Raw genomic sequence first — 18,431 nt, 5'->3', positions numbered from 1 at the left:
TAAAAGAAAAAGAATCCCTGGGGATAGGGGAGAAAGAATACTTCCCACGCATTCCCCCGTGTGTCATAAAAGGCAACGAAAGGGGACAGGAGCGGGGGGCTAGAAACCCTCTCCTCCTCGTATTTTAACTTTCTAAAAGGGGAAACAGAAGAAGGAGTCATGCAGGGAGTGCTCATCCTCCTCAAAGGCTCAGATTAGGGTGTCTAAATGTGTGTGGATGTAACCAAGATGAGAAAAAAGGAGAGATAGGTAGTATGTTTGAGGAAAGGAACCTGGATGTTTTGGCTCTGAGTGAAATGAAGCTCAAGGGTAAAGAGGAAGAGTGATTTGGGAATGTCTTGGGAGTAAAGTCAGGGGTTAGTGCGAGGACAAAAAAACAAAAATATATATATATATATTTTTTTTGCCTTACATCCTCGAGGATGTAAGGCATGTATACGAGTAGGAAGAGAGGAAAGTGATCGGTTCTCAGTGAATGTAGGTTTGCGGCAGGGGTGTGTGATGTCTCCATGGTTGTTTAATTTGTTTATGGATGGGGTTGTTAGGAAGGTAAATGCAAGAGTTTTGGAAAGAGAGGCAAGTATGAAGTCTGTTGGGGGTGAGAGAGCTTGGGAAGTGAGTCAGTTGTTGTTCGCTGATGATACAGCGCTGGTGGCTGATTCATGTGAGAAACTGCAGAAGCTGGTGACTGAGTTTGGTAAAGTGTGTGAAAGAAGAAAGTTAAGAGTAAATGTGAATAAGAGCAAGGTTATTAGGTACAGTAGGGTTGAGGGTCAAGTCAATTGGGAGGTAAGTTTGAATGGAGAAAAACTGGAGGAAGTAAAGTGTTTTAGATATCTGGGAGTGGATCTGGCAGTGGATGGAACCATGGAAGTGGAAGTGGATCATAGGGTGGGGGAGGGGGCGAAAATCCTGGGAGCCTTGAAGAATGTGTGGAAGTCGAGAACATTATCTCGGAAAGCAAAAATGGGTATGTTTGAAGGAATAGTGGTTCCAACAATGTTGTATGGTTGCGAGGCGTGGGCTATGGATAGAGTTGTGCGCAGGAGGATGGACGTGCTGGAAATGAGATGTTTGAGGACAATGTGTGGTGTGAGGTGGTTTGATCGAGTAAGTAACGTAAGGGTAAGAGAGATGTGTGGAAATAAAAAGAACGTGGTTGAGAGAGCAGAAGAGGGTGTTTTGAAATGGTTTGGGCACATGGAGAGAATGAGTGAGGAAAGATTGACCAAGAGGATATATGTGTCGGAGGTGGAGGGAACGAGGAGAAGTGGGAGACCAAAATGGAGGTGGAAAGATGGAGTGAAAAAGATTTTGTGTGATCGGGGCCTGAACATGCAGGAGGGTGAAAGGAGGGCAAGGAATAGAGTGAATTGGATCGATGTGGTATACCGGGGTTGACGTGCTGTCAGTGGATTGAATCAGGGCATGTGAAGCGTCTGGGGTAAACTATGGAAAGCTGTGTAGGTATGTATATTTGCATGTGTGGACGTATGTATATACATGTGTATGGGGGTGGGTTGGGCCATTTCTTTCGTCTGTTTCCTTGCGCTACCTCGCAAACGCGGGAGACTGCGACAAAGTATAATAAAAGAAAAAAAAAAAAAATATATATATATATATATATATATATATATATATATAATACTTAGTTGCTATCTCCTGAGTTAGGGCAAGGAAACAAACGAAAGAATGGACCAACCCACCCACATACACATGTATATACATACACATCCACACTGCTCTTCCCCAATCTGATGCTCTGTACATGCCTTCACCCTCTCAATCAATACCCTCCCATATAATTTACCAGGAATACTCAACAAACTTATACCTCTGTAATTTGAGCACTCACTCTTATCCCCTTTGCCTTTGTACAATGGCACTATGCAAGCATTCCGCCAATCCTCAGGCACCTCACCATGAATCATACATACATTAAGTAACCTTACCAACCAGTCAACAATACATTTACATAATTCATACTCTCTGCCCTTATTCATTCCTGTCGCCACCCTGCCTCACATGAAATAACAACCCCCTCCCCCCGCATGTGGGCGAGGTAGCGCTAGGAAAAGATAACAAAGGCCACATTCGTTCACACTCTGCCTCTAGCTGTCATGTGTAATGCACCGAAACCACAGCTCCCTTTCCACATTTAGGTCCCACAAAACTTTCCATGGTTTACACCAGACACTTCACATGCCCTAGTTCAATCCATTGACAGCACTTCAACCCCAGTATACCACATCGTTCCAATTCACTATTCCTTGCACACCTTTCACCCTCATGTATGTTCAGGCCCAGATCACTCAAAATCTTTTTTACTCCATCTTTCCACCTCCATTTTGGTCTCCCACTTCTCGTTCCCTCCACCTCTGACACATATATCCTCTGTCAATCTTTCCTCATTCATTCTCTCCATGTGACCAAACCATTTCAATACACCCCTTTCTGCTCTCTCAACCACACTTTTTATTGCCACTTGTCTCTCCTCCCCACAACCCTATATATAGCCCATGCCTTGCAACCCTATAACATTGTTGGAACCACTATTCCTTCAGAGATACCATTTTTGCTTTCCAAGATAATGTTCTGGCCCTTCACACATTCTTCATCGCTCCTGCCCCCTCCCCCACCCTGTGACTCACTTTCGCTTCCATGGTTCCATCCACTACTAAATCCTCTCCCAGATATCTAAAACACTTCCCTTCCTCTAGTTTTTCTCCATTCAAACTTACCTCCCAATTGACTTGTCCCTCAACCCTACAGAACCCTACCTTGCTCTTAGAAACTTAAAGAAAATTATGAAAGGTAACATCAGTACTTATTTGTTGAAAGGTGTTCTTGTATTTTGAAGTACCATCTCCCAGGATAGCTTTTTTTTTTTTTTTTTTAATGATTATAGGTCTGTTTGATAAGTATAGAGATTTTATGCCATGACTTGTATGGTTTAATTGATACTTTCATTGCTTCAGAGCGAGAGAAGGCTATAGAGGAAAAGCAGAAGATAGATTCAGGTCGTCGCTTTGGTACAGAAGACTCAGGTTGGAGACGTACACCACGTGATGAACCAAGAGAGGAGCAACCAGCAGTTGAACAAGAAAGAGAAAGTGTTGAGCGTACTGGAATCTGGAGGGCTGGTGGAGGTAAGAATATTTCTGTAAACTAGATTCATGTAATACCTTCCTAAGCATAGCAATTGTAAGCCAGGGAGATAGGTATTTCTGCATCCTTACCATCATGAGGATGTTGGTGTGGGAACTCCAATTCTGGAAAATTGATTACTAAAGAGATGCACTTCATCCACCACCATATAATGGAAAGATATTTTTCTTTCATGTACATTTCCAGTGTTAGTACCATGAATGGACAAAGAAAGGCTGTGATCACTTTGTCCTTTGACCCTAAGGTAGGGGAGAAAGTTTTACCTCCGTCTTAGAAAGTGACTAACATGGGGCATGAGCAGGGAGCTGGAGACTCTCCATTCTTGTATTTCAATTTCTGAAAGATAAATGGAAAAGGGGTTACTAAACAGACTATCTCATCCACCATCCCCCCCCCCCCTAAACTGCTTGAATCAGGAAATTACCCCTAACCCCATGAGTGTCCACCCATAAAAGATATAGAATATATTTCCCCTGCAGAATATATGTAGATTACCCATAGGTAAGGAAAAAATAATCATATGCTTTCCTCTTTGTTCATGTGATAGGGTGCTGAATGGAGAAAGGAAGGTAACATAGACACTGTGTACCTTTGCAGTTGTATGGTTATCATGGTTTCTTTCCAGTTGTGATTTTACATTATATACACAAAGCACACACATACATTCTTACTGTTTACATTTCATTTACACATGCCCTGAATCAGGGTGTATGAAGCAGTCAAGACAGATAAAGGAATTTTTGTTGGTGGTAACATCTGGTTTTATTCCACTATTCATGACATCTAGAAAGTGGATATGTGCTCATGAGGCTGTTTTTGTTTATGTTCCTAAGGCTTCCTTGCTAAGGAAGGCTAAGCATTTAGGTATAAATGAAATGCTTGAGCGTGTATATTTTTTCATACCTGTTTCCCAATTCTCACATTAGCAAGGTAGTACCAGGAACAGATGAAGAAAAGGTCTGATTCACTCTCATCCATTGTCTAGTTGACATGTGTAATGCATCTGCCTATTTATGTAGTCTGTTGAAATGTATCTTTGATTAAATGTTGAGTCTTATGGTAAGCGGATTTCTCTTTGTGGAGTTTTCCTTAATGGTCTTTCTCTTTGCAGTTTTCCTCGTTGGTCTGCTATTCAGGAATGGCTCTTTTCTGTTAACTGGGAAATGGGTATACTTTCTCTTTCTGTTTGTATAGTTTCTCATATCATGTTACTGATACAGAATTTTCATTTGTTCTTTGATGCTTTAGGAGGATGGCGTGAGAAGGAACGTGAAAAGTTAGATGTCTGGCGCCGTAAGGAGGATGACTCTGAAGAAGAACCAGTGAGAGAGCCTAGAGATCGTGGAAACCGTGATATCAGGCAAGATGAACCACCACCACCACCAAGAGATCGAGGCAACCGTGATATCAGACGAGATGAACCCCCAAGAGATTTCCGCCGAGAACGTGAAGATAGGCTTGGCTTTGGCAGAGATCGAGAGGAGCGTGGAGGTTTAGGCAGGGATAGAGAGGAACGGGGAGGTTTTGGAAGGGACAGGGAGGAACGATTCAGTAGGGACCGTGAGGACCGTGGAGGCTATGGCAGAGATCGGGAAGATCGTTTTGGTAGCAGGGATGAACGACTCGGATTTGGAAGCAGAGATGATAGGTGAGTAAAATTTCTCTGCTGTATTGAACTGCATTTGATACATGAACACACCTTTTTCCCAACATTATGTTTAGCAATCATGTCACCTTCATTGCATTATTTTGAAAATGAGCTTTGAGAAATGCCAGCAAGCTGTAAGGAGAAATGTAGCCCTGCCTTTTGGCAAAATGGTACAAGCAGTAAACAGAAGGAGGTAGGAACATAAGATAGGAGCATTAGGTTGAAACATTTGGGAGAAGTAGTAGGTAGGAACATTAGGTAGGATCATCTGAAGACACTGGTCTAGAGTAGCCTTCTGCCAGTGGTTTGTTAAGGATGAGACACTAAAGGCTCTAAGCCTTTTGCCATGGCCACTTCCCAGAAGGAGTTCCAGTAGGCTATTTGGTTCTTACATACCCAGAACCCCTATGCTTCTAAAGTTCAATTAAAACTCTTGTTGTTTGAAGAGAAAATATGACAGTACTGTAACCAATGAGGTTAGGAGTTGCTGCCACTGTGAATAGGCTCAAAATTGGAAAGTTGTCAAGTCTCAGTACCTCAAGGGGATACTTTAGTTTTCTAGAGTATCCAAGTCTCACTCCACCTTCTCATGGTGACCTCGTTAACACACCCCTTAGGGGTAGAAGTAAAGAGGGAGGTGTTGCCCAATTCCATCAGGGCAATCCTTTTAAATACAGATTAAAAACAGTCAGTCATCTGAAATTTGCTGGGACTTTTTAGTATTGTGGACAATTTTGCAGCCTAGCTGCTTCTGGCAACACTGCACTGCTGGAGTATGCATGGGTATGTGTAATGTATATTCTCCTGTGAATGTGAAGACTGTGTGAGGTAAGGATGAAATGAAGCATTTCTAGAAAAATTTGAATTACTGTGTAAACAGTTTTTAGAATGAGAGAAATGTGGCCGTAATTGGTGATATGAATGCAAAAGTGTCATGTTATGAAATTAGTGAGATAGTTGGTTAATGGAAAGCCATCTGTAGAGGAGCAAATGCATGTGTAAGAGTGGATGGAGAGTTAAGCAAAAGTGTCAGCATACATGTAGGTGTGAGGCAAGGCTGTGTGATGTCACCATGGCTTTTAATGTACGTATGGTTGGAGTGATAAGAGAGATGAAAGCAAAATTAGGGAAGAGCGGTGCAGAGATGGATTGTGAGGGTGAGATATGGTGGCCATTGGCAAGCTTGTTTGTGGACGATATTGTGTTGTTTGTTGAGAGTGAGGAGTAGTTGCAGAAGGTTTTAAGGTGTTTTATGATGTGTGCAAGTATAAACAATTGAAGGTAAATGCAAGAAAAACTTAAGTAACTTTTTGAAAGGAAACAGAGTGAAAGTATTGATTTTGTTAAATCATATAGAGTGAAAGAAGAAAGTGTACTAAATTGTGCTTTGGTTAGGGGGAGAAAGACAAAGAGGTAAGAGAATTTAAGTGTTTACGAGCTGTCTTGGGTAAGTTTGGTGACATGGAAGGAGAAATAAAGGAGAGAGTAGTACAAGGTAGAAGAGTCATTGGGTCCCTTGATAGATTGATGAAGGAAAGATGAAGAGGAAAGAGAATTTAATTGTTTAGGAGCTGTCTTGGGTAAGTTTGGTGACATGGGAGGAGAAATAAAGGAGAGAGCAGTACAAGGTAGATGAGTCATTGGGTCCCTTGATAGATTGATGAAGGGTAGAGGTATAAGTATGGAAGTGAAGAGAGAATTAAGGGACAGCATATTCTCCCTAACTCTGACCTATGCTGTTGAAACATGGACATGGAATATGTCACAGAGGTCAAGAATCCAGACTGGAAATGAGCTATTTGAGAAGAGCATATGGTATGACGAGATGGAGTGAAGAAAGAAATGAAGGTTTGTAAAATAGATAAGATATGGCAGGGAATGAATTGTTGAGTGGTAAAGTGTGTGAAGTGTAATACTTTGAGGTTGTTTGGGCCTGTGGAAAGAATCAAGACTAGCTGTTTACAAGGAGAGTCCATGATAGAACAATTAAAGGGTTTGGTGTGAGAGGAAGATCACCTGTGACATTGGCAAATAGCGTGGAAGAATACTGGAGGGAGAGAAATGGTGGAAAAATGCATGGAATTGTGTATGGAAGGGAGGCATGTAAGGACATGGATAAGTGGAGACTCTTTTGCCTTAGCTACCCCTTGATGGGAGTTCCTAGAGGGAACAGGCATCAGAGGTATAGATGGATGGATAGACCTTCTTTGTAACTTATTTTTGCCAGACTCAGAAAACCCATCATCTTAAGTAGAAAAAATGACCAGCAAATTCTTTAGTAGGTACTCCCACCAGGAGGGCTTGTCAGACTATTAGCATAGTGAGGTACAGACAAAGATTGGCTTTGTTTGCTCACAGTCAGTCTCAAGCTGAAATGCCCTAAAAGCCTTTCTCTATTTTCCCCTGACCACCTCATATGCCCTGGTTCAACCCATTGACAGCACATCCCCTCACATATACCACATTGCTCCAATTCACTCTATCCCTTGCGTACCTCTTGGCCTCCTGTGAAGTTTATTCAACAATCATTCTGTCTTTCATGCCATTCTTCCATCTCCACCTTGGTCTCCCTTCTTTTTTTTTCTGCTTCCAATTTTAGTACATGTATACCTTTAGTCAATATCTGTTGTATCATTCCTTCATATTCCCAAACTTCTTGACACACCATGTTCAGTTCTCTCATATACTGGACTTACTAACGCACCTCTCCCTTACTCTCATTCCATACATGATCAGCCCAGATATTGTCCTCAAGCACTTCATTTCCAACACGTCCAAACTTTTCTGTTTTGTTTTATTTGGGACTAGAGTACCATTGTACTTAACCATCTTTACCCTCTCTTTCCACACACTCGTAAATACACCTGGGAGCTTTTCCCCTTAACACACCCAGTTATTCACTTCATTTCTAATAGTTCTTTTAACTGTTAAATCCACTTCTTAATATATAAAATACTTTTACTTCATCCAGGTTCTTTCCATTCAAACTCATACTCTTCCCCCTGATTAACCTCATCTCATTTATTCAGAGTAACTCAATCTCCTCCTCCCACACAATCCCAAATGCATACACCAGCTTCTGCAGTTTTTCATTTGCAACTTCCATCAGGGCCATGTAATCTGCAAACATACACACACATCCTCACACATTCAAAGCCACTCATAAGTTACATTGATCCTCCCCACTGTCATGTTTTATGTATCCCACCACCTTACCAATCACACTCTCTCATACAACTTACTAGGTATTCTCAACAGACTTTGACTTTTTTAATTCAAGCATATGTACTTGAAAGTGCTGTGTGTGTTGGGATTTTGTACTCACTTCTCAATATGATAGTTAAAAAAAATCATCTTTTCAGGGATGGCGGTGGTGATTGGCGTCGTGCCCCACCCAGGTCTGATCGAGAGTTTGGACGTGACCGTGGTGACCGTGAATTTGGCGGTCGAGGAGATCGGGACTTTGGCAGTCGGGGTGATCGTGACCGGGACTTTGGTGGCCGAGGTGATCGTGATCGGGACTTTGGTGGCCGTGACCGTGAGTTTGGTGGGCGTGGAGACCGTGACTTCGGTGGTCGTCGTGATATGGGTCGTGATGACCGTGACCGGGATCGTGGCTTTGGTGGACGTCGAATGGATCTTGATGACCGGCGAGGTGCTGACCGTGGTCCATCTCGCGCTGATGAAGTAGGATCTTGGCGTTCTGCTGGCCCTCCACCAACCAGAGAGAGGTACTTATTATGATTATTACGTATGTATGTATGTGCTTATATGAGTGGATGGGTCTTTTTTCGTCTGTTTCCTGGCACTGCCTTGTTGATGCAGGAAACGGCAATCAAGTGTGTGAAAGAAGAAAGCTGAGAGTAAATGTAAATAAGAGCAAGGTTGTTAGGTACAGTAGGGTTGAGGGACAAGTCAATTGGGAGGTAAGTTTGAGTGGAGAAAAATTCGAGGAAGTGAAGTGTTTTAGATATCTGGGAGTGGACTTGGCAGCGGATGGAACCATGGAAGCGGAAGTGAATCATAGGGTGGGGGAGGGGGCTAAAGTTCTGGGAGCATTGAAGAATGTGTGGAAGTCGAGAACATTATCTTGGAAAGCAAAAATGGGTATGTTTGAAGGAATAGTGGTTCCAACAATGATATATGGTTGCGAGGCATGGGCTATAGATAGAGTTGTGTGGAGGAGGGTGGATGTGCTGGAAATGAGATGTTTGAGGACAATATGTGGTGTGAGGTGGTTTGATCGAGTAAGTAATGAAAGGGTAAGAGAGATGTGTGGTGGAAAAAAGTGTGTGGCTGAGAGAGAAGAAGAGGGTGTTTTGAAATGGTTTGGTCTCATGGAGAGAATGAGTGAGGAAAGATTGACCAAGAGGATATATGTGTCAGAGGTGGAGGGAACAAGGAGAAGTGGGAGACCAAATTGGAGGTGGAAAGATGGAGTGAAAAAGATTTTGAGTGATCGGGGCCTGAACATGCAGGAGGGTGAAAGGCATGCAAGGAATGGAGTGAATTGGAACAGTGTGGTATAATGGGGTCGACGTGCTGTCAATGGATTGAACCAGGGCATGTGAAGTGTCTGGGGTAAACCATGGAAAGTTTTTTTTTTTTTTTTTTTTTTTTTTTAATTTTCCAAAAGAAGGAACAGAGGGGGCCAGTTGAGGATATTCCAAAAAAGGCCCAGTCCTCTGTTCTTAGCGCTACCTCGCTAACGCGGGAAATGGCGAATAGTTTAAAAGAAAAAGAAAAAGATGTGGAAAGGAGCTATGGTTTCGGTGCATTATACATGACAGCTAGAGACTGAATGTGAATGAATGTGGCCTTTGTTGTCTTTTCCTAGCGCTACCTCGCACACATGTGGGGGGAGGGGGTTGGTATTTCATTATATGGCGAGACGAACAAGGGCAGACTATGTATTATGTGCATGTGTATATGTGTGTGTGTGTATATATATGTATACGGTGAGATGTATAGGTATGTACATGTGCGTGTGTGGACGTGTATGTATATACATGTGTACGTGGGTGGGTTTGGCCATTCTTTCGTCTGTTTCCTTGCTCTACCTCGCTAACGCGGGAGAGTGACAAAGTATGATAAATAAATAGAATATTATTTATTTATTTATTATACTTTGTCGCTGTCTCCCACGTCAGCGAGGTAGCGCAAGGACACAGACAAAAGAATGGCCCAACCCACCCACATACACATATATACATACATGTCCACACACAACACATATACATATCTATACATCTCAACGTATATATATATGTATATACACACACAAACATATGCATAGATACACGTGTACATAATTCATACTGTCTGACCTTACTCATTCCCATCGCCACCCCGCCACACATGAAATGAAAACCCCCTCCCCCCACATGTGCGCAAGGTAGCGCTAGGAAAAGACAACGAAGGCCGCATTCGTTCACACGCAGTCTCTAGCTGTCATGTATAATGCACCAAAACCACAACTACCTTTCCACATCCAGGCCCCACAAAACATTCCATGGTTTACCCCAGATGCTTCACATGCCCTGGTTCAATCCATTGACAGCACGTTGACCCCGGTATACCACATCGTTCCAATTCACTCTATTCCTTGCACGCCTTTCACCCTCCTCCATATTCAGGCCCCAATCACTCAAAATCTTTTTCACTCCGTCTTACCACCTCCTATTTGGGCTCCCACTTCTCCTAGTTCCCTCCACCTCTGACACATATATCCTCTTGGTCAATCTTTCCTCACTCAATCTCTCCATGTGACCAAACCATTTCAAAACACGCTCTTCTGCTCTCTCAACCACACTCTTTTTATTACCACACGCCTCTCTTACCCTTTCATTACTTACTCGGTCAAACCACCTCACACCACATATTGTCCTCAAATGTCTCATTAACAGCACATCCACCTTCCTCCGCACAATTCTATCTATAGCCCATGCCTCGCAATCATATAACATTGCTGGCACCACTATTCCTTCAAACATACCCATTTTTGCTTTTCAAGATAATGTTCTCAACTTCCACACATTTTTCAATGCTCCCAGAACTTTCGCCCCCTCCCCCACCCCATGATTCACTTCCGCTTCCATCGTTCCATCTGCTGCCAAATCCACCCCTAGATATCTAAAACACTTCACTTCCTCCAGTTTTTCTACATTCAAACTTACCTCCCACTTGACTTGTCCCTCAACCCTACTGTACCTAATAACCTTGCTCTTATTCATATTTACTCTCAGCTTTCCTCTTTCACACACTTTACCAAACTCAGTTACCAGCTCTGCGGTTTCTTACCCAAATCAGCCACTAGCACTGCTGTATCATTAGCGAACAACAACTGACTCACTTCCCAAGATTTCTCATCCACAACAGACTGCATACTTGCCCCTCTTTCCAAGACTCTTGCATTCACCTCCCTAACAACCCTATCCATAAACAAATTAAATAACCATGGAGACTTCACGCACCCCTGCTGCAAACCAACATTCACTGAGAACCAATCACTTTCCTCTCTTCCTACATGTACACATGCCGTACATCCTCGATAAAAACTTTTCACTGCTTCTAACAACTTACCTCCCATACCATATATTCTTAATACCTTCCACAGAGCATGTACACATGCCGTACATCCTCGATAAAAACTTTTCACTGCTTCTAACAACTTACCTCCCATACCATATATTCTTAATACCTTCCACAGAGCATGTACACATGCCGTACATCCTCGATAAAAACTTTTCACTGCTTCTAACAACTTACCTCCCATACCATATATTCTTAATACCTTCCACAGAGCATCTCTATCAACTCTATCATATGCCTTCTCCAGATCCATAAATGCTACATACAGATCCATTTGCTTTTCTAAGTATTTCTCACATACATTCTTCAAACACCTGATCCACACATCCTCTACCACTTCTGAAACCACACTGCTCTTCCCCAATCTGATTCTCTGTACGTGCCTTCACCCTCTCAATTATAGCCCTCCCATATAATTTCCCATGAATACTCAACAAACTTATACCTGTGTAATTTGAGCACTCACTCTTATCCCCTTTGCCTTTGTACAATGGGACTATGCATGCATTCCACCAGTCCTCAGGCACTTCACCATGAGTCATACATATATTAAATAACATTATTATTATTATTGTTATTATTATGTTATGTTTCTTACTACTATCTTATTACTATTATTTTTTTTAATTCCTCTTCTCACTTATTTCATCCAACTTTTACTCATTACTTAATATTCGCAATTTCATCCAAACATTTTTGCTTTGAATTTGTGTGAGAAGCACATGCTGTAGATGTCTGTTCCTGTTTTCTTTGTATTTTTCCTCTTCCTACCCAGCTTATCATATGATGTATACAGATTTTGTTCTTGGACTAGGAGTATGGTAATTTCTTCCTGCAAAACCTTTAACAACATAATTTGATTTCAGGGAGAAAATCCTTGCATTCTCAAGTTTTTTGTATTAGAGAAATAATAAAACATGTCATTTAATGTATAGAAGGTAATTCAGTTTTTGTTATAAGAAAAAATAACTTTGTGCTAACCTTGCCATTATGGATGAATCTCATTTTAGGTATTTCTCTCTCTCTCTCTCTCTCTCTCTCTCTCTCTCTCTCTCTCTCTCTCCCCCCCCCCAGATAGAGCACTATGTGTGAATGAGGATCTGAAATGCTTTTGTACAGATGCTTTTTTTTTTTTCCGCGGCTTGAATTTATAAAAGATAAGGAACTTTATAACAAAGATGGCATCCACCTCAACAATATAGGGGCAGAACTGTTAGCAATGTGAATCAAAGATCAAATTGCCTTACAACTACAGGGGAAAATTTTTTATTGAGACCTTGTGGAAGTAGGTGTGTTGACCACATCAGATGGGCAGTTGAGGTCGAGTCATATTGCATACCACACATGGGAGGTCAGATCAAATCCCCTCCACCCCACCAGACAGTGACTCAAGGATCCAGGTCATGAGGGTTTTTCACACTATGGTCTGAAGATAGCTAGTCACCAAATTATACCACCAGCTTCCAACAGAAGCCACTCAAAGAAAGTAAATGGACTTTACATGAATATAAGATCCATCTGAAACAAAATAGCTGAATTGCATTATTTGGTAAACAGTGAATGCATTGATATCATTGATTTAAACATTTCTGAACACAGAAAAACAATGATCTGATTAGTGAGTACAATCCACCAGACAACAAATTATTTGTTAAGGACAGAGACAGTCAAGGAGAAACCATGCAGTATGTAATATCTTACTGTAACTCCATCAGAATTCACAATATAAAATCAGCTGCTGTTGAACACTTGTGTCTTCAGATTAACAGAGAATCTTCCAGACTTTACATAGACATTGTTATAGATGCCTTAGTCAGCCAGCAGATACTGACACTGTCATTCATGAGAGTTTACAACAAGCAGTACAGGATAAAGACTTAATCATTCTTGGGGATTTTAATCTTTCAGAAATCAGCAGGCAAACTATCTCATGCGTAGAGAATGAATGTGCTAGACTTGTCAGCTTTGTTAAAGATCGTATTCTCCACCATACTGTCACTGAGTCAGTTGGGGACAGCTAATATAGTTGATTAATTCTTGCATCCCAGGAGTTTAGGAACTAATACCCGTGTTGGAGAACAGCTAGACACATATAAACATAAGATGGTTAAGTTCGGCATAAGTATCAAAGGAGACTTCCCTAGAACCAGCACTATTACAATACCCTTACTTTAAAAGGGCTGATTTTAATGGGCTGCATGTCTCATTAAGGAATCTCACCCTTGTTGGTTCATGCCCGAAGGAATTATAGGCCAGTTTTAGGCATCATTTTATGCACAAAGTTTTATTCAATCCCATACACAACAGAAACAATAAAACCTGCAACAAGCCTGAATGATAATCCCAAGATATTGCAAGAACAGTATTGGGCATAAATGACCTATATATGCTCAAGAAATCAGAGTGACCCAAATATTGCAATGCAATATAACACCATCAGAAGACAAGCGAAAGTCCTTATCAAAAATGCCAAGAGAGAATACAAAGTGAGTATTGTAAGAGCTAGTAATAGAGATCCTAATAGAGTTTATAGATATATCAATGATAAGAAACATATAAGAAGTGGATGATAAAAGCATAGCAACAACCCTGAACAAGTTTTTCAGTAATATTTGTACGTTAGAAAGCAGTAACATGAATTTTGAGACTGATCAATAGTACTCACATGATACAAGAATTTACTCTTCCAGGGAAGTATTAACACATATATAAGCTGAAGACTATTAAAAGCCCAGGTTCTGATCCTTTCTATCCATGAGTAATAAAAAATGTGAAACATGAAATTGCTGGATTATCAATAAATTGCTCCAGGATGGAATAGTCCTACAGGACTGGACACTGGCAGACGTCACTGTTATTTACCAAAAGGGAACCCACAAATTGCTGGGTAATTACTATCCTATTAGCCTCACATTAATTATGTGTAAACTTCTAGAGTCAATTATTAGAGATAATTTTAGCCTATCTGGAACAACACAGCTTCAATAACACACAGCATGGTTTTAGAAGCATTGCAGTGAAGAGCAACTAAATTGATTCCCTCCTTGCTTAAAAGACAATATGAGGAGAGAGTGCAGGAGTTAAACTTGTTCTCCCTAAGCAAGAGGTGACTCCAGGGCAAATTAATAGAATGTTTCAAATACTTAAAGGATTCAACAATGTCAATACTGAACTTTTCTTTACAGTAGCACCAGCATTACCAACAAGAGGAAATGGATTAAATCTTAGAGGTCACCAAGTAAATCTGGATTTTGGAACTGAAGAAATACATACAATCCAGCCTAAATGTCAAAAAGCAGAAGCAAACTGTTCTTTGCTCATACAAAACATTGAACACTATTGTACGTAAGAAATGTAAAATGTGGTTCATGATAGAAAGATATTTTACCCAAAACTAAATGAGTTGATTGAGGAAAGGAAAATGCAATTTTCAAATAGAAGAAAAAAATATGTATGAAGACAATGGATATTTATGGCACTGTAATACTCATAGACACAAAAATAAGATGGACAAAGTTCACAGTATAAGCAAAGATAAAGAATACTTCAAATTTAATATAGAACATGGTGTTAATAGATACACAGAAAGTGCTATAGAATATATACAAGAGATGTATGGGGAAAACGGCAACAAGTCTTATGAAAGACAAGACAGCAATACAGATCAAACTGATAAAAGTATGAGAAATAAATACACAGGAATGGAGTCAAACGATGATGGGAAACACAAAGAAGGTAAAGAGAAGAAAGGCATAACTAGGGTGAAAGGCAGTAAAGCATATTGATTTTAGGCACATGCAAACTGTTTAAGATTTTGGGATATAATCACCCTGAAATGTGTATTGAAAGCACTCCTTTTTGGAACTTTCAGTGCCAGAGGATATTACAATATAGAAGTATGTTAATGGTCACACCAAGGAAATTGCTGTAAATGACATTTTCTTGTACTAAATCAAGGGCATAAGAAGATGAGAAATGTGGATTAAACAGTTGTACCATTGGAATTTGATGAAAAATCAAGAGCCTCTTGTGAACTGAAAATATAAGAAGGAAAGGAAATGGCAATTACCATAGACAAGGACAGACATACAGAAATATTTGAGCAGGTTAGAGATGTAGGTAGTGGTTAGTAGGAAGCCATCAACCAGGGAGGTGTATTACCAGTAATTACTACCTGCATGGGTATCAGAAGGGTTAGTGACAGCTGCTTAGTGAGACCACCTCAGTGATTTCAAGTTGCACTCCTCTGACCCAGGTAGCTGTCTTTTCTGTCTACCTCACTCGCACGTGGACTACTGGCATTCTGTCCACAAACATACCATCTCTCCTAGTCATACATAACACTTAACTCACACAGCTCATTCTTAGTAAGTAGATTTTCCAGAGTTGAGTACTATGGGCTAGCCCTGCCTATTGGCAAAATGATTAGGAGCAGTATATAGAAGTAGTAGGTAGGAACATTTAGGCAGAAGTAGTTGGTAGGAGCATTAGATACAAGTATTTAGTAGGAACATGAGGTAGGAGCCTCTGCAAATCCTGCACTAGAGTTGCCCTTTGCCAGTGGCTTGTTAAGAGTGAGGCACTAAAGGCCAAGAAGCAGCACTAGAGTTACTAGTACTAGACTCAATTGTTGTAGCCACCCCCTTGAGTGGGTTCCAATTGGAACAGGTGTCAGAGATGTAGATAGATTGATAGATAAATAGAGATGGAGACCATTTATTGGAAACCAATGAAGGAAGAACTGGAACAAACACTGTAGAAAAGAGGGAGAAATATTGATTTTATCAGAAATGCCACACTGTAATAAAATCTAGGAAGGCAAAAATATGATTATAGAAAATACATACCACCATTTACCAAAAAAGCAAAATAGAGTGATGGTATGAATCATTATTGGTAAGAACATGTAACACGACAAATCAATCAAGAGCAGTTATGATTAGAGCACACAAGAAAACTCAGGAAGGGTAGAGTTGGAAAAGATGAGGAAATAGTATATGCTTCAAGAGCACAACCTAAGTGAAGACTTCAACCTATGATTGTATTCAATATCAAGGAGCTCAGACTTTGCTGTGATAGAATAGAGGTTAAGAGGTAAGGTTGCTCAAGTGGAGAACTCCCTCAAGTTTACAGTCACATGTATCTTTTTTGTATGACGATCTCAGGAATTTTATTGCGTGCTGATGCAACTTGATGAAGCTTAACACTGATGTCATCAGAGGCTGTATATTCTGAAGGCATATTTAGGATTCATCTCATAATCACCTTTAGTATTTTGATGTTTAAAAAAACATTGTATTGTTTTAGAGTCCGTCAAGATGATCGTGACAAGCGTGCTCCGGAAGAGAAGAAAGTCGAAGGGAAACGTAGTGGTAATGTTTGGCGTGCACGTGAAGAATCCCGAAAGGAGGAACCACAGGAAGAAAAGTCACTGCCACCTCAGGAGGAGCCAGATGATGGTGGCTGGACTACTGTGAGACGTTGAGTGAAATTTGTATTTAAGATTCACCGGTATGATAATATCTTTGACCTCAATTATGAGGTTGTTTTATATTACCACTGGGAGAGATATGTGATTAAATTTTGTAACATGAATGGTAGAAAATTTCATTCAAAGGAAACCTTTCTTGGTGCTATAATGGAAAAATTATGATACACCTTTAAGGGAATCAGAAAGGGGGATTTATTGCCATGGTTTCAAAACTGGCTAGGCACCAGATTTAGTTATGATATTGATTTTAAGTATATATATATATAGAAAGCTTGAGTGCATTCTGCTTTTGTTTCCACACTAGAATATATATATTTTTTTTTCTTTTTTTAACCAAACTTGGATTTCAAGGAAACTGATCAGTTCATTGAATGTGCTGCTGGCTTCTTGTCAGTTTGTTGTTTATTGATTGTATTTAGGGTTTTTACAAGTTTGCAAAAGGTTCATTGTCTGATTCTTTTTGTATTTAAATTGTAGGCCTGAAAAGTGAAAGGAAGAGGTTTGAAATTGCTGTTGATTTTGACTTGGACCTTTAGGCACAGCCTTCAAAGGTGATACAAAAATGTAGCCTTCCTAGTGAAATTCAGTTTTTATGCTGTGTCGTCTCTAAATATTTGTTTCAGTTTTTACGCTTTGTAGTCTCTGAATAATAATTTTATGCAAAAGCAAATACTATAATTGTAACTTCTTTAGACCTGGTAATGCTTTTATTTTATTTGTAAGTCATCATAGAAAATTGGGTGTGAAAAATAGTTTCACTGGGCCTGAAGAAGGACTGAATTTCTACCAAATAAGTGTACAGACCCTGAGTATCTAACATTTTCCACTGTAAGTAGTACTGGAAAATATTAAGCAGCTGTCCAAAATTGTATTTTTTTTTTTTTTTTTTTTTTTTTTTTTTATGGGGTAGTGTTGCTGACATTTGCCTACATCCTTAAAGTACTACTTGAAAGTTTTGATTTTAATATGTAATTAAGGAAAAGATATACTGGAAATAATTTATTCAGGGGAAGGGGAATCTTGAAAAGTTGTACGTCAGAATTGTGAACATTTTTAATTTTGGATGACCCCTATATGTCAACTGATCAGTTTCTTTTAAGTTTCAGGAGGGTAATAAAACATTTGACCATGTTACCCAGATAGTGATACAATTGATTACTTATATTATGTAACTGCCATACTGATTATGCTCTTTGAATATCATGCTTGAAATACCTCGAGAACTGTTGTAGTCAGTATATTATCAATAAAAGGTAGTGGTCCAATTATTATTGCTTACTACTTATCCTACTACTGCTTGTACTGATGATAAGGAAGATACAAACAGTCATATTTATTATTTGATAAGGAAGATACAAACAAACAGTCATTTATTTAGGATAAAATGACTAACTCGAGTTAGTATAAAATGGGTATGTTTGAAGGAATAGTGGTTCCAACAATGTTGTATGGTTGCGAGGCATGGCTTATGGATAGAGTTGTGCACAGGAGGGTGGATGTGCTGGAAATGAGATGTTTGAGGACAATATGTGG

General features: G+C 40.1%; 1 protein-coding gene across 1 annotated transcript in view; it reads left to right on the top strand.

Annotated features, from left to right (window-relative positions):
- Window positions 1–18,166, top strand: part of eIF3a (eukaryotic translation initiation factor 3 subunit a) — a 46,779-nt gene extending 28,613 nt beyond the window's left edge. The window contains exons 16-19 of the mRNA XM_071676537.1: window positions 2,979–3,149; window positions 4,417–4,816; window positions 8,179–8,547; window positions 16,715–18,166. Of these exons, the coding sequence (XP_071532638.1) occupies window positions 2,979–3,149; window positions 4,417–4,816; window positions 8,179–8,547; window positions 16,715–16,892 (1,118 nt within the window). The 3' untranslated portion in view covers window positions 16,893–18,166. The remainder of the gene's footprint in view (window positions 1–2,978; window positions 3,150–4,416; window positions 4,817–8,178; window positions 8,548–16,714) is intronic.
- The last annotated feature ends 265 nt before the right edge of the window (window positions 18,167–18,431 follow it).

Source organism: Panulirus ornatus, chromosome 23 (genome assembly GCF_036320965.1).
Source record: "Panulirus ornatus isolate Po-2019 chromosome 23, ASM3632096v1, whole genome shotgun sequence".
In the NCBI taxonomy this organism is placed as follows: domain Eukaryota; kingdom Metazoa; phylum Arthropoda; class Malacostraca; order Decapoda; family Palinuridae; genus Panulirus; species Panulirus ornatus.
This window is presented reverse-complemented; position numbering and strand designations above follow the sequence as displayed.